Source organism: Momordica charantia, assembly GCF_013281855.1.
Source record: "Momordica charantia cultivar OHB3-1 chromosome 10 unlocalized genomic scaffold, Mcharantia_2.0 BLBB01000010.1, whole genome shotgun sequence".
Taxonomy (NCBI): Eukaryota; Viridiplantae; Streptophyta; class Magnoliopsida; order Cucurbitales; family Cucurbitaceae; genus Momordica; species Momordica charantia.
The window spans coordinates 2,622,495-2,636,614 of NW_028275158.1; the positions used below are offsets into that span (position 1 = coordinate 2,622,495).

Below are 14,120 nucleotides of genomic sequence, written 5' to 3' on the forward strand. Positions count from 1 at the left end.
AGGCTAAAGCGCGAGTCACTCCATTACTTTTGTCTTTATGGTATGAATAAATCAAAAAATTTTGTCAACTTGAACATAGTTCAATGAGTAATCTGTAAGACACATGTGTCCGACTACGAGGTCGTGGTTCAAATCTCCACCCCACATGTACTAAAAAGAATCCAAAAATTTTTACGTTACTTCATATTTTTGTTATTCACTTCCTCGTCCCTGTCACATCAACATCATATTAGATATGATGTGGGATCCATGAACATTAAAAAATTATTTATAAATACAAAATCATAGTGTGAACAAAAAGTATGTGATACTACATGATCTCAGGGTATAATTGTTTCAATAAACCCTTTGCATGTTAGACTCCAGGGATCTGTACCCTTAAATGTGAAAGGGGTTAAATATTTTACTAAGTGTTATTAATTAAAACAAGTGGTAATGCTTAATGGATAAGTATTTGAAACAAAAACCACGTTCGAGCTACAACACTTTGTCTTTGAACTTTGCCCACAGGATTTCCGATTTGCCGGTTTCATTCCCCATGGTTCCATCCTTCCGCCCTTTTTTTTCCTTCTTTTTATTAATTATATATAGAGAGAGAGATGGAAAATCTTCAGAAACGAACTTAATTTCCAAAATTCGAAGCACATTGAAGTCATCAATGGCGCCCACGGCAGCAATGCTCACACTGTCCCACCACCACTCCCAGCCACCAGATTCTTCCCGCCGCCCCCCGCCGCCGGCGACTTCCTCCGCCGTGGCCGCCGTGAGTTTCGTGGTGGGAGCACTGTCATCCGGCGGCAAAGGCAAGATTGGGATGCCTTCATCTGAAATGAAGAAAGTGGGCGTTTCAGAGGCGTTTGAATGTGGCAACTTCTGGGGTTGGTGATTCATTTCATTGTATTCCTTCTTGTTGGCTCCAACTTGGGAATGGGAATTGATTGCTTTTCTCTGATTTCCATCTCCAAAATGTGTAAATTAGAAGTAATTGAGTTGGTTTTTTTCTCTCTGTATATGAATGTAGAAGTTGGGTGTGTAAATAGAAGAACCCACCTTTTTCTATGGAAGATTGAAATTGAATCGTCAACTAGAGATGTTCTTCGGCCATTTCATTCTCCGAAATTTTGTGATGATCGGGGTGGGGATTCCTCGCGGATAATTCACAGGGATCGACTTCCCTTGTTTGATTTTTTCTGTGTTTATTCTTTTATTTTTTAAATTATTTTTGAAATTTGACTACGTTTGTAAAAACTTTAATATATATTCAATATACTAAAAGAAATTTGTGAGCAAACACTAGCTCTCTAGAGTTAAAAGAAATAATTTTGAATTCAAATCCAATAAATTATTTTAAATTCTTAATCTTATTGAGAATGAATTAAATTAATTTTTTTTATTTGAATATTGCTGAAAATGAAAAGAAAATAAAAATTTGTGAGCTTTTAACCAAACTTTATAAATTATAAATTAAAATATGACAAAGTTAAATAGATAATTTATTTTAAATTATGTAAAATCTTACAAAATCTGATCATTTTGGTGTGAAATTTCAAATCATTCAAAATCATGCGGTACCAAACAACGGAATTTATTTGAAATCTGTTATAATTTTGAAACCCTTCCAAATCCAAGGTACCAAACAAACAAAGTATAAAACAAAATGGTTTGGTTCCACCTAATGTTGTTTCAAATTATTATATTATTATGATATTTCGAGATGTCCATGTACCTTGTTGTTCGATGTCTCACATGTCTTATTGTCCAACGTTTCATGTGTCTTGTTACCACCTATTCTTAATGTTTTAAGTACTCACACCACTTGTTGTCCAAATTGCCTATAATTAAAAGTAGTTCGTGGTTCAAAGTAAAATATATATATATATATATATAAATAAAAAGTGGTATTCTTATTTTAATGATAAAAAATGGTGTTCTTGTATTATTTATTTCATCTCTATTTTGACATTTTCTTGTGGTCTTACTTTAAGAGTGTATTGTTTTGTTTCTCAATTTGACCATAAAAATATTATTATATGTTTTTTGTTTGTTAGATATATAGTATTGCAGTTAAACTATTAGTTTGTGGTTTTTTTTTTCCTTTCTTTAACAATAAATTATACCTTTTAAACAACAACCTGGTGTGGTGTAGTTGGTTATCACGTCAATCTAACACATTGAAGGTCTTCGATTGCTGTTTCTATTTTATTACTCGATATTCAAAATATATATATATATATATATATATATATATATATATATATTATCTATTAAATGAAATTTTAAAAAATTATTAAACAATATTATAATATATATACTTTTCCCATCTCTTTTCTATCGATTTCGTTTTATTATTCAATTCTATGTTTAAGGGTTGAACATTTTGTGTTAGAAGAATAGACATAAAGTAGATATTCTATTAGAGATGATAAGGACTTAACAATAATTTTAATACATACATATTGCTCTTCTCATATTAATTGATTTTGAGATGAAATCCTATGAATATTAATATAGTATCAGAGTTCAAAAAATTTAAACGAGTCTCCAATCCAAAATACTTGTTAAAGATCCCACATCAAAAAAATAATGAAACAAAATATGAAAAGATTAAATAAGTAATTTACCATATAATTCTGAAAGAAATAATTAATACAAATTATGTTCATTGAAATAAATCAAAAATTGGTGTTGTGGTGTAGTTGGTTATCACGTCAGTCTAACACACTGAAGGTCTCCGGTTCGAGTCCGGGCAACGCCATGTTTAACAATTTTTTTTTATTTATTTTTTTTCCCCTCCCCTAATCGACCAATATAATTTATAAATATATAAAACAAGAGAAGAGTCCGGATGACGCCATTTTTATTTTGTATTTTTTGTCTTCTTCTAATCGACTCATATACATATTATAAAGAATGAATATTAGAAAAAAATAAAAAGAGAGAGAGAATAAGCAATCTGAGCATTTGAATTTTCTTTTCTTTTATTAAAGCGTTTCTTCCTTTTGTTTTAGTACATAAATCATTACTTTTCTATTTTATTCACTAATATAAATTTTACTATTATTGTATTACATAAATAAATAAATAAATGAATAGTACTAAAAAAATATAAATACAAAATATATTTATTATTCCATATTAATTTGAATCACGTCTCGTGAATATAAATCACAAAAAAAAGAACCATCAATACACACACTGATACGTATGTGAAGTTTCAATTTTATTAACATGTTTTCTTAACTAAAAACAAAAATTATAATGTTTTAACAGATTAAACTCTGTTTAGGTCGGTAAAACTATAATATATATAGACATGCACAAACATTTTCAATGGCTGAATGTACGTTATTGGTCTATTTGAATTTGTTTTTTTCTTAGTTTTTAAATGTAGTCTTCATTTTCAAATTTTTCCTGAATATAATTTTTTTTAGTTCAACAAATCGTAAATCAATAATCAAACTATCAACCATCTAAAATAGTAATAAATATCTTATCTACTGAACTATGGTTGAATCGATCATTACAAACATCTATAATAGTTAAGACACTTATACATTTCCTTCGATGTTGAAAGTTTAAATATTCAACTCAATATTTGTTCAACTATCAATTTAATTTATTACATTTTAAAACTATTCACTATAATCTTTATATTAGTCAATATTAACCCTAACTAATGATACTTACAACTTGTGGTGAGCTGACAAAATATTAGGGTATAAGGAATTGGTGAAAGTTGTTCACTTTTTCATCTCTACTAAATGACCTAATTATTTGTCTAAATTTATATTAAATTCACTTATCTAACATAAAAACTTTATTATGAGTCAGTTTCAACCTTCACCAACAAAAATGCAAATTAAAAAATATTGCCACACGTAAATTACATTTATTTCTTACTTAATCTCACTACCCACACTGTTTAAATTAATAATATTAAAATATAATAGACTGTTAAATTTTTTATAGTATTTGTTTTTTTGGTATTATTACTAGTTTGGTAATTATACTTGGTTGGTTTTGGTATTTATACTGTTAATTTTGGTCCCTATACTTTTAACGTTAGTTCATTTTAGTCTCTATATTTTTAAAAATCCAATTTGATATTTGTATTTTTAAAAAGTGATCATTTAAATCTCATTGCTCTTGTTTTTTCGATCACAATTTTAGCATGACACTTCATTCACTAAATTTATTGAAATATAGTCATAAATTTATATCAAAGAATTTTTGCATAGATTAAAACAAATGTTTTAAAGTAAAATACAAAATTTAAAATATAAAAACTAAAATAAACGTTTTGAAAATATAATAATTAAAATGGAGGGTTTGGAATATATTGATCATACTGATTTAGAGGTTTCAAATTCAAAAATTTATGTGAGCTTAATATCAAAAATCGATGTCTCTCAACAGCTCGAATTTTGGAATGGGCGTAAGTGCCTCTGAGTATATGGGAGCAAATTTCAATTCTCAATTATTAAAAAGAAGAAAAAAAAAACTAAAAATACATGGATAAAATAATATTTAATAACAACTCTGAGTAGAGATTTAAAATTTCAATGTGGATATGATTTGAAGAGGAGGAATCACGTTCCAAAATGATAAAAACACACGAGAAGCGAATATCAATAAAGCATTTTCTAGTTTCTCAAAAAGAAGAAAATAAGAAAAGCCGAACATTTTCTAAAAGAAGTAAAAAAAAAAAAAAAAAAAAGAAAAAAAACTGAAAAAAAAGAGCAAGCTGAGCATGGGAATCCAATATTAATGGTCTACTGCTTTGTCTGGTTCGAGCTTTATAATAATGGTCGCCACCATTGACGATGAGCTTAGGCTTTTGCCCTAACATTTCCTCTTCTCATCCGTTTTCCTCCGTTTCCAATTCGCATTCTCGTCGTCACTGCATCCGCCTCTGCTCCGTCTCTCGTGTTTCCAACCATTTCTCCGTCTCAGGTATTCTTCTCCACCACCACTATATTTCTGTTTCTGGTATTTTGATTTTCAGTGATTCGTCTCTTCATTTTAACCGTATTTCTTCATAATTTACTAGTCTATTACATTGTTAAGTTCTTGTACTGGATTTGGCAGCTTGGCTTTCTATTAGTGTACTTTACTGGTTTGTTTTCCAGAATTTTGATGGATAAACTACGATATCAGTTTAAACAACATGTTTGATGCATTTTTTTGTGTTCATTTTTAACTATGTTTTAGCCTTTGTCTTCGTAAATCATTAAACTTACAAGTTGACTGATCGGAGGAGTTATTAGTTACAATTTTCATATCAGACGTTCATTTTCGGAAGTAAAGTATTATATTACTGTGGAACGAAACCTCTAAATTCTGAGAATTTGAATATGACTCCCGGTGATTTGTTCTTTCTGAAAGGGAAAAAACTGATTGAATTTTTGAATTGAAATTGCAAGATTGAATGTGCATGGAAACGGATAGTAGAATCAGATAGACTGAAATGTATGTCTCCAGAGTTCTTGTTTGATTATCTGATTTTTTTTTAATTGTTTTTTTTATTGTTTTCGGCTGAACTTGAAAGTTGAAAGTGTCTTTGAAACTATCCTTTTGGATTCAAAGTTCTCCTTGAGCTATTTTCTCCAGTAGTGAGGAGCGCGAGGGATAGGTGGGTCAGAAATTAATATTTTTGTATTTTGATACTGCAGGGGGAAAGGGCTTGGTCTTGAGTGCACATTTTGGTTATAAGAGCGATAGACTGAGTGAGTTCCAAACGGAGGATTTGATGGCTCGAGAAAAGGAATCTTCAGAAGTAAACAGAAACCCTTACCCACCAATAGAGCCTTACAGTAATGGTTTTTTGAAGGTGTCAGATATTCATACTATTTACTGGGAGCAATCGGGGAATCCCGCTGGCCATGTTAGTATATTCTACCACACAACCACGTTTGAATTTTCCCAATTTTAAAAAATAAATTTCCATTCTTTGTTCATATTTACTAGCCCTGCCAATAATTGGCTGGTTGACTGTTTCTGAATAAATTTAAATTTGGATCTTAGACAAAGATTGATGAAGCTGATGGCTGTTTTTGATGCGGGAATAATTTTCCTAAGTAGTGTTTTGGTCCTAGGATCATCCAGGGCGAGCAGATATGTTTAGGCGATTGTATAGCTGCGTTTTGTCATCTATGCTTTAAGAAAGAAAGATAATCTTTATGTTTTTGTAGTGCATTTGACTAATCTCATTTATTTTGAGTATAAGAGAGGTCACTAAAGTAATTAATCAAATAAATATAGATAGTTCATGTAGCATGGCCGGTCGTATACGTTTACTGATTTTTCCTAAATAATCCTTTTCTATTGCTATATTGTTTCTAAAATTTATATGTTATGCCCAACCCTGAATATTTTTTTTTATGTAATATTATCATGTATTTCTTTATCTATTCAATGTATATATATAAATTTTAATATAGTGCCTGTTACAACATACTTGGGCAATGCTTTTTTGTGCCTCATGCCTCCATGCAAGCAAGAAGATTGTTGCTTTATGCTGCATTGTGCATTTGTGCTTTGAGAGCCCAGTCCTACATCATTTTCTGTTGTTAAATATTCGACTTCACAACTGCCTAATTTAGAAGTATGGCATGGGCACCTCATGCAGATGAAGAAGTATGCATTCCTATTAGATTATTCCTTATTCATTTTTCCTCGGAAATTTTTGCCAACAGACTGTTGAAATTCTGATTAGGAAGAAAAAGATATTTGTCTCCAATAAATCCATTCTAATATGAGTTATGACCATCCCTCATTTCTGGTGATATACTCGAGAGCGAGTCACCAATGTTACTTTGATCTTTGGGACTGTCATGCAAACAAGTTGGAAAAGTTTTTAAATTATATTTGGTTGGAACGTGGAAGTCAAAAGAAATATATTAATGCATTTCATCCAATGCAAGCTGCTAGTAGCTAGGAGACATATTAAAAGTTGGCTGATGCAGCTAGAGGTATGGCTTAAGATTCTATTAAAATGGACGTGCTCTTGAAGAGTTGCAGTGTTTAATGGCACGTTTTACAGATATCATTGCTGTAAAACAAACCAGTTAACATTCTTATTTACTTGGCTTTATCAGATATAGTAAATTGTTGAATACGTAAAATTCAGATTCAAATTAATCATTTAATTTAACTGTTCGTGCAGCCAGTGGTGTTTCTACACGGGGGACCAGGGGGAGGAACTGCTCCAGGCAATAGAAGATTCTTTGACCCAGATTTTTATAGAATTATTTTGTTTGACCAGGTTTCTTCTCAGTCTTTATTTTGGACCATTAGTATGGTTAATCCCTAAAGTTAGAAATATCTCATTTCTTGCAGCGAGGTGCAGGGAAAAGTACCCCGCATGCTTGCTTGGAGGATAATACCACGTGGGACCTCATTGATGACATTGAGAAGCTAAGAGAACACTTGGAAATTCCAGAGTGGCAGGTCACAATTTCTTGAACAGCTCCTTCCCCCTCCCCTTCCTTATCTTGATACCACAATCACGATTAATGTCAGTCTAATCAACAAAGTTTTTTAGTGAGCGTACAACTCAGTAATATTTGTGGTTGCATAGGTCTTTGGAGGTTCCTGGGGTAGTACGCTGGCTCTTGCTTATGGTCAATCTCATCCTGAAAAGGTGCACACATTTGCCAAGTTTATCATTCTCCTCCGCGGTGGGACTCCCTATATTTGGGAAACATGGCACTATAAGAATTTCCTCAACATTTTTGCAGTTTTGATGATATGATTTTTGGTTTAATCCAAGGTTACGGGATTAGTTCTTAGAGGGATCTTTCTTCTGCGTAAAAAAGAAGTTGATTGGTTCTATGAAGGTGGTGCTGCTGCTATATATCCTGACGGTATGCTTATTCACCGATTTCGCTCTCACAGAACTGTACAATGATATGATCTATGAAATTGTTATTTAAAGAGTGTTTAATTTAACACAGTGAATCAAATTTGATGATGTTCCAAGGGTACAAAATTTTACATTATAATGCTTCTAATCTTTATGATGGATGAAACAATTATGAAAAAAATGGTTTGTAATAAAACGGACATTTACTGTTGTGTTCACTTAGTCTTTTCTTCAAATGCAGCTTGGGAGTCTTTTAGAGACCTCATTCCCGAAAGTGAGAGAGGATGTTTTGTTGATGCTTATAGTAAGAGACTAAATTCAAATGACATGGAAACCCAAGTAAGTTCTATCATCCGATTTATTAGCTGCATGGCTAGTAGGGGTGAAAGAAACCGACCCTACCCAAAAACACGACCCGACCATAACCGATTACACCCCTAATGGCTAGTATTTTTCCTCATAAGATTCCTTCATCTTTATTTTAAGTTAATATTTGGAATCAAGTTTCTTCTTTTGGACTTCTTTGTTCGTCACGCCGACTTTTTCTTATACATCTGAAAATATTAAATTTCATTCATATGAGAAGAGAATCTGTCAGCCATGCATGTAGGAAATATTTTGCTAAAAAGTGATGGCAGCACTTTCATCTTTACAATTGCTGCATGGTTAAGATTGAGTTTGATGGCTGATGGCATATGGTAAAATTTGAAAGTTAATTTTGTTTGTTGATTTAGCCATCTAACTATTCTCTGTTTTCTTTTTTACTATTTTTCATTCGATCATGAAGTTAGAAGTTGTATCAAGCATGATGAAAACAGTTTAAATATTGAGGATAGATTAATTGTCAGCCACTCTATGTGAACCTAATAAATGTTAGAATTCTTTTTTGAAATAGAATTTTTAGAAGACTGCTATCTTCCTCACTACGGTTGTTTAACCGTATCTTATGCTATTGAAGTAGTCATATATTAGCAGCTGGAAATACAGTTTTCTCCCAACTATTTCCTTCGAGTCATGAGTTAAACTTTATATATTACATCTTTGTTTGCTATAACTCTCCACTGATTTTCCAGTATGCTGCTGCAAGAGCGTGGACCAAATGGGAAATGATGACTGCTCATCTTATGCCAAACGAGGAGAATATTAAGAGAGGAGAGGATGATAATTTTTCATTGGTAAATTGTTCTTTACTTGTACATTCATATTAAATAAGCAGGTGAAAATCTCTTCAAATATTTTATTTTTATTTTTTTGATAAGAAACAAAGCTTTCATTGAGAAATCTCTTCAATGATTGGTTTCCTTGATTATTTGAAGAATTTAGGCAGGGGTAAGGTGATATCACCAATTCTAAGTGGGCTGAAAAAGAAGGAAGTCATAGGAAGATTTTCTACGGAATTACAAACGATTAAGGATGCCTTTGTAGGAACTAGGATAGGAAGCTTTTGGGAGTTCTTTTTAGTTGTTGTTTGATGGGATTTTAGTATTTCTAGGAGGTTTTTTTGAATAGTTTTGTGGGGAAGAAGACCATGTAAGTCATCGTTCAGTGAGGATTCCTTCTGATATTGTCCCAAGAGGGGCTCTACTTAGTTCTTTTTTTTATTTTTTTGAAAAAACCGTAGGGGATCTTTGCTTTGCACTATGTATAACTTTTTACTAACTCAATGAAAAGGTTTTCTCCTGTTCGAGAAAAGGGGGGAAGCCATGAAATAGCTGAGTGACAAATAAGGTGGAGGTAGATAGAATGTGTTCATAGCAAGTTGTACTCAGAGATCATGCCTTTGGGAAAGATTCTAACCAATGTGGAAAATGAGATGGTATATGAGTGTAAAAAATTAGGATATCTTTTTTGTTCTACTCAATCATTTTTCTTTAGCTATTTCGTATTCTGAATTTCTCAACTTGAGTGATGTTATTTTGCTGGTCATGTAACTGGTGATTTTTGTTTCTTTTCTTTTGCTTTGACCCAGGCGTTTGCAAGGATTGAAAACCATTACTTTATAAATAAGGGTTTTTTCCCTTCTGATTCCTTTCTGTTAGATAATGTTGACAAGATACGACATATCAATGCTATAATTGTACAGGTACATTTGCCTATCCCATCCAATATATCAATGCTATAATTGTACTGGTGCATGTGCCTATCCCATCCAACGTATTTGCCTATTTTGGTTGATTGGATGTGTTATCCTATTAAAAGAAAGAAGTTCAAGAATTTGAGGCAATCATTTTCATCTTTTGAGTTATAGTTTTATGTAGTCAGTGGAGCTACTTTTTATCTTGCAGGGAAGATATGATGTTTGCTGCCCAATGATGTCGGCTTGGGATCTTCATAAAGTGTGGCCAGAGGCTGAGTTAAAGGTAAAACGAAACTGCTGCAGTCCATTTCTTCGTCTAATATAGGTTCCTATCTCCCAACACTTCCCTTTCATTTGGCTACGCGAATGTATCAATCTGAATTTTTCAAGTTTTTGATAGAACCCAAACAACTAGAAATATATTAAAATATATAAAAAAGAAGAACTGCAATAATTTCTAGAACCCAAACAACTAGAAATATATTAAAATATATAAAAAAGAAGAACTACAATAATTTCTAAGTAATTCAAGATATTTGGACCCTCTCCTCTTGAGATCAATCAAGCCTAAACCACACTAAATAATTGCCTACCTTCATCCCTTCCCTCCTCATTCTATTTATAACAAATCCTTTTTAACAACTTTTCTAACTAATCACTTATGAGAAATATAGGAAACAGGAGGAAACTGAGAGATAAGTCTAGCATTTAGAAGCTTGGAAATGACTAACTAATCACTTAGATACCTTAATACCCTAATATCAACGTGGCCTATCTAAGTTATAGTGTCTTAATATCAACGTGGAACTGTTAGGCCACCAATAGTGAAGACCTACTATAGAAAGGGTGGAAGGGGAATTATACTTGGGGTAAATGAGTAAAATGAGTGGGGGAATAGAATAATGGTTTGCAGAGTGGGGCCCAGGAATGTATGAGGGCAGAAAGCAGTAGAAAAGGGAAGGTGTAAGTGAGGGGAGGATCATTCTTGTTGTGAGTGCTAAAAGGTAGCTACTCTCCCTCTTGAATAGGTGGGGTAGCTTGTATCGCCTTCGGGCTTTTCTGTTGATTAAAGTGAGAAGAATCCTCACAGGAACTAGAAATTTATGGCATGATATTTGGACTAAGGGCTATTATTCAACTTGTCCATACTTTTGATTTTAGTATTTTCACTCTGTGTCAAGGATCAAGAGCCAAATTATGGATTAGCTATTTTCATTGTGGACAACATGACTAAAACATACAACTCAAAGAAAAGTACTAAAACATAGATGCAGCTTTTGTTCTGACTGCCCTCGAACTGATTTTTTTTTACAGTACGAAAAAATTTCGTAGAATATATGAAATTAATAAGAGGGGAGGAAAACTATCGCGCCAAAGGAGGTTACAAGAAAATTATTCCAGTTTATCATAAGAGTGTTAATACTATTGTTGAAAGAAGAAGAAACTTTGTAAAGAAATCGTTGAAGATTCTATTGTTACTTTCGAGCTAGAGGATTCCAAAACAGGCTCTAACGAAGTCTATCCATAGCACCTTCTTCTTCTTGAAACTAGCACTTTGGAGCATATCTAATATATTACTGCCAAAAAATCTTTACCATTTTACCGACGCATTCCTCTATATGTATATATATCATTAAATTATTCTCAAATGCTGACGAATCTTACCTCCCTCTCTATGTAGATCATTCAAAACGCAGGCCATTCTGCCAATGAACCTGGAATAGCTGCAGAGCTCGTGGCTGCGAACGAGAAGCTGAAGAACATCCTCCAGAAGAACGAACCATAATAACACTCCAAGTATGTTCCTTACAATTCAACTCGTAAAATAAGTTTTCAAGATTTGAATAAATTGCGGTTGCTAAAGTATTTTCTGGTGGCATGTGTTTACTTACTATTGCCTTTGTTGCGTTAATGCTTGATCATTCGCTATTTCTGAAATGTAAAGGTTAGAAAACTTCCAAGGGGACTATTATAATACTTATCCCCATTTTTAATTTCCATACTTCCATATTCTTCAAAATGTTTTTTATTGGATCTTTTGTAGATGAAAGAAAGGCACTCTTGTGAACCTTACATTCTTTTTTTCTAGGTTTGATTGATTATTTTGGCTCCTTTTTGTTGGACTGTTTTTTTATGTCCTTTATTATTTCATTTTTCTCGGTGAAAGCTCGGCTTTCCATAAAAGAAAATCTTCCATTCTTTTAATTTATTTATGTATGTGGTATCAGGCACCTTACTACTATGAATATGAAGACATGAATTTAATCGATCTCAAATATCTCAAGCACTTGTCATCTAGGCGCTCAAGCACTTGTCATCTAGGCGCTCAAGCACTTGTCATCTAGGCGCTCGTTGAAGACTTTGTAAAGCCTCTATTAAGGACACCCAAGTGGGGAACTAGTTCTTTTTTTTTTTTTTTTTTTCATGAATGAAAGTACAAAAATAAGGGTCTACTGGTGTTTGAATTGAAAAAAACAAAACGATGCATGTGGAAGGGGGGTTTCCATCACTTTTTTCATCCAAAGGGAAAAACTGTCATTCTTCCGTTTGAAAGATTCAGATTTTTGTAATTGAAAAATAACTATTTTATTTTATTTTATTTAAATTTTTTAAAATTATACTTTGCTTCACCCCAATTTCTCCGGTGTGTTTTCATTATTTTTTTTTAACATATTTGGATTTTTAGCCAACTTTCGAAAATAAAAACAAGCTTTTAGAGAACTATCTATATATTTTTTAGTTTTTAAAATTTGACTTAGGTTTTGAAAACAATTTTTAGAAGTAGATAACATAACAAATTTGTACTTAAAAAAATAACATAATAAATAAATACATGGATGAAAGGAGTATTTATATGCTAAATTTTTAAAAACAAAGGGATGGAGTTTTATTTGGAATGGGATGTGGGCCATCAAAAAAACCCTAGAAACTAATACAAATATGGAGTAATAGAAGCGTAAACAATTAGGGTATTAAATTTTCGTCGATACGTTGACATTTCGACAAAAAAATCGATAAAATGTAGAAAATATCAATAAAATATTCTTAATATATAATTAATATTAACCATTTTTAACTCATTGAAAAGATGTGAAATATTAATTTAAATATTTTTTTATGATTTTTTATAACTTTATTTAATGAATTTTTGACATTTTTATAAAATTGGGATCTCGACATTTTTATTGATATCAAAATTTAAAACCTTGCTCCGATCTTCAAGAGAATGCACGGTTTTGAAAATCATTTCCAACGCTAACCAACAAGCGTAAAAAATCCTGCCAAATTGAGCAAATAAAGCATGTACTCACGTAGAAGACATCTCAGATAACAAAAAACGAAAATAACTAAAATTAAGGGAAAGATAAAATTATCCTAAACAGAAAAAGAGAGATAAAATTAATGACAACATGACTCCCTTCATACCATAAACAATATTTTTTAAACAAATTTTGAAGTTAAAATATTTTAAAAATAATAATATTAAAAAAAATCTCTAATGACTGCAAGGCTTTAAACATCAATGTGTCAATTTCACAGAAAGGGGGATAAAAATGTCGCTGGTCGGTAGTGAGAGGACTCTTAGTACCTGCATACAGAAAGGGGGATAGAAATGTCGCTGGTCGGTAGTGAGAGGACTCTTAGTACCTGCATACCCAAAAGAAAAAGAGCATTGATTAAAAAGCAATCATTGATTTTTTTTTCTTGCTCTCCCTTAATAGTGGGGAAGGAGTCCAAGAGATTTCCTCCATCGCAATCGACAAAAATTCAAAGAATCTCTTGGTGGATAAGTCCGACGACTCAGCAGCAGTGCAGAATTGAATTTCTCGTCTAGTGGATTTGATCTATAGTTAGGGGATAAAATATCAATATGGATGAATATTTCTAGGAAGGTTATAGATATAAAAAATTTGTAAACAATATTGAAATTAATAAATAAGTATTTCGCAATTTCTAAGTTAAAATAACTCTATACTAAAGTTATTTTGTTGATATTTTATTAATTTTTTTAAATATTATAAAAATATATATTTATCAAATTTATAGACGCAGGAAAATATCCAGGCCGCGGAAATTTAATTCGTTGACTAACTGTTGTGTGAAAAAAAAAAGCGCACACATTTTGTGCAGTAACCAATAAAATGATCACAAGGAAACTTTTCTTGGTCAAATAAAATG

The 14,120-nt window shown here is 31.9% G+C and overlaps 1 protein-coding gene and 1 non-coding gene across 5 annotated transcripts; both read left to right on the forward strand.

Moving 5' to 3' along the window:
• Positions 1 to 2,681: 2,681 nt before the first annotated feature.
• On the forward strand, positions 2,682 to 2,755 carry TRNAV-AAC (transfer RNA valine (anticodon AAC)). The gene has a single exon. It is a non-coding gene; the product is annotated as a tRNA-Val (tRNA).
• A 1,994-nt stretch (positions 2,756 to 4,749) lies between these two features.
• PIP (proline iminopeptidase) lies at positions 4,750 to 12,540 on the forward strand. 4 transcript variants are annotated; one of them, XR_015788508.1, is made up of 12 exons: positions 4,752 to 4,953; positions 5,673 to 5,884; positions 7,166 to 7,264; positions 7,339 to 7,449; positions 7,580 to 7,642; positions 7,772 to 7,865; positions 8,106 to 8,203; positions 8,938 to 9,039; positions 9,834 to 9,947; positions 10,150 to 10,266; positions 11,623 to 11,738; positions 12,170 to 12,540. XR_015788508.1 is itself a non-coding variant. In XM_022293583.2 (12 exons), exons 1-11 carry the CDS (start codon positions 4,824 to 4,826, stop codon positions 11,725 to 11,727), a joined length of 1,203 nt encoding a protein of 400 aa, XP_022149275.1. In that variant the 5' UTR covers positions 4,756 to 4,823; the 3' UTR covers positions 11,728 to 11,738; positions 12,170 to 12,540. The 4 variants fall into 4 exon arrangements, 2 of the variants coding, with proteins under 2 accessions (XP_087975200.1, XP_022149275.1); XM_022293583.2 differs by having other exon boundaries at positions 4,756 to 4,953; positions 10,150 to 10,224; XR_015788509.1 differs by lacking the exon at positions 9,834 to 9,947 and having other exon boundaries at positions 4,750 to 4,953.
• Positions 12,541 to 14,120: the final 1,580 nt, after the last annotated feature.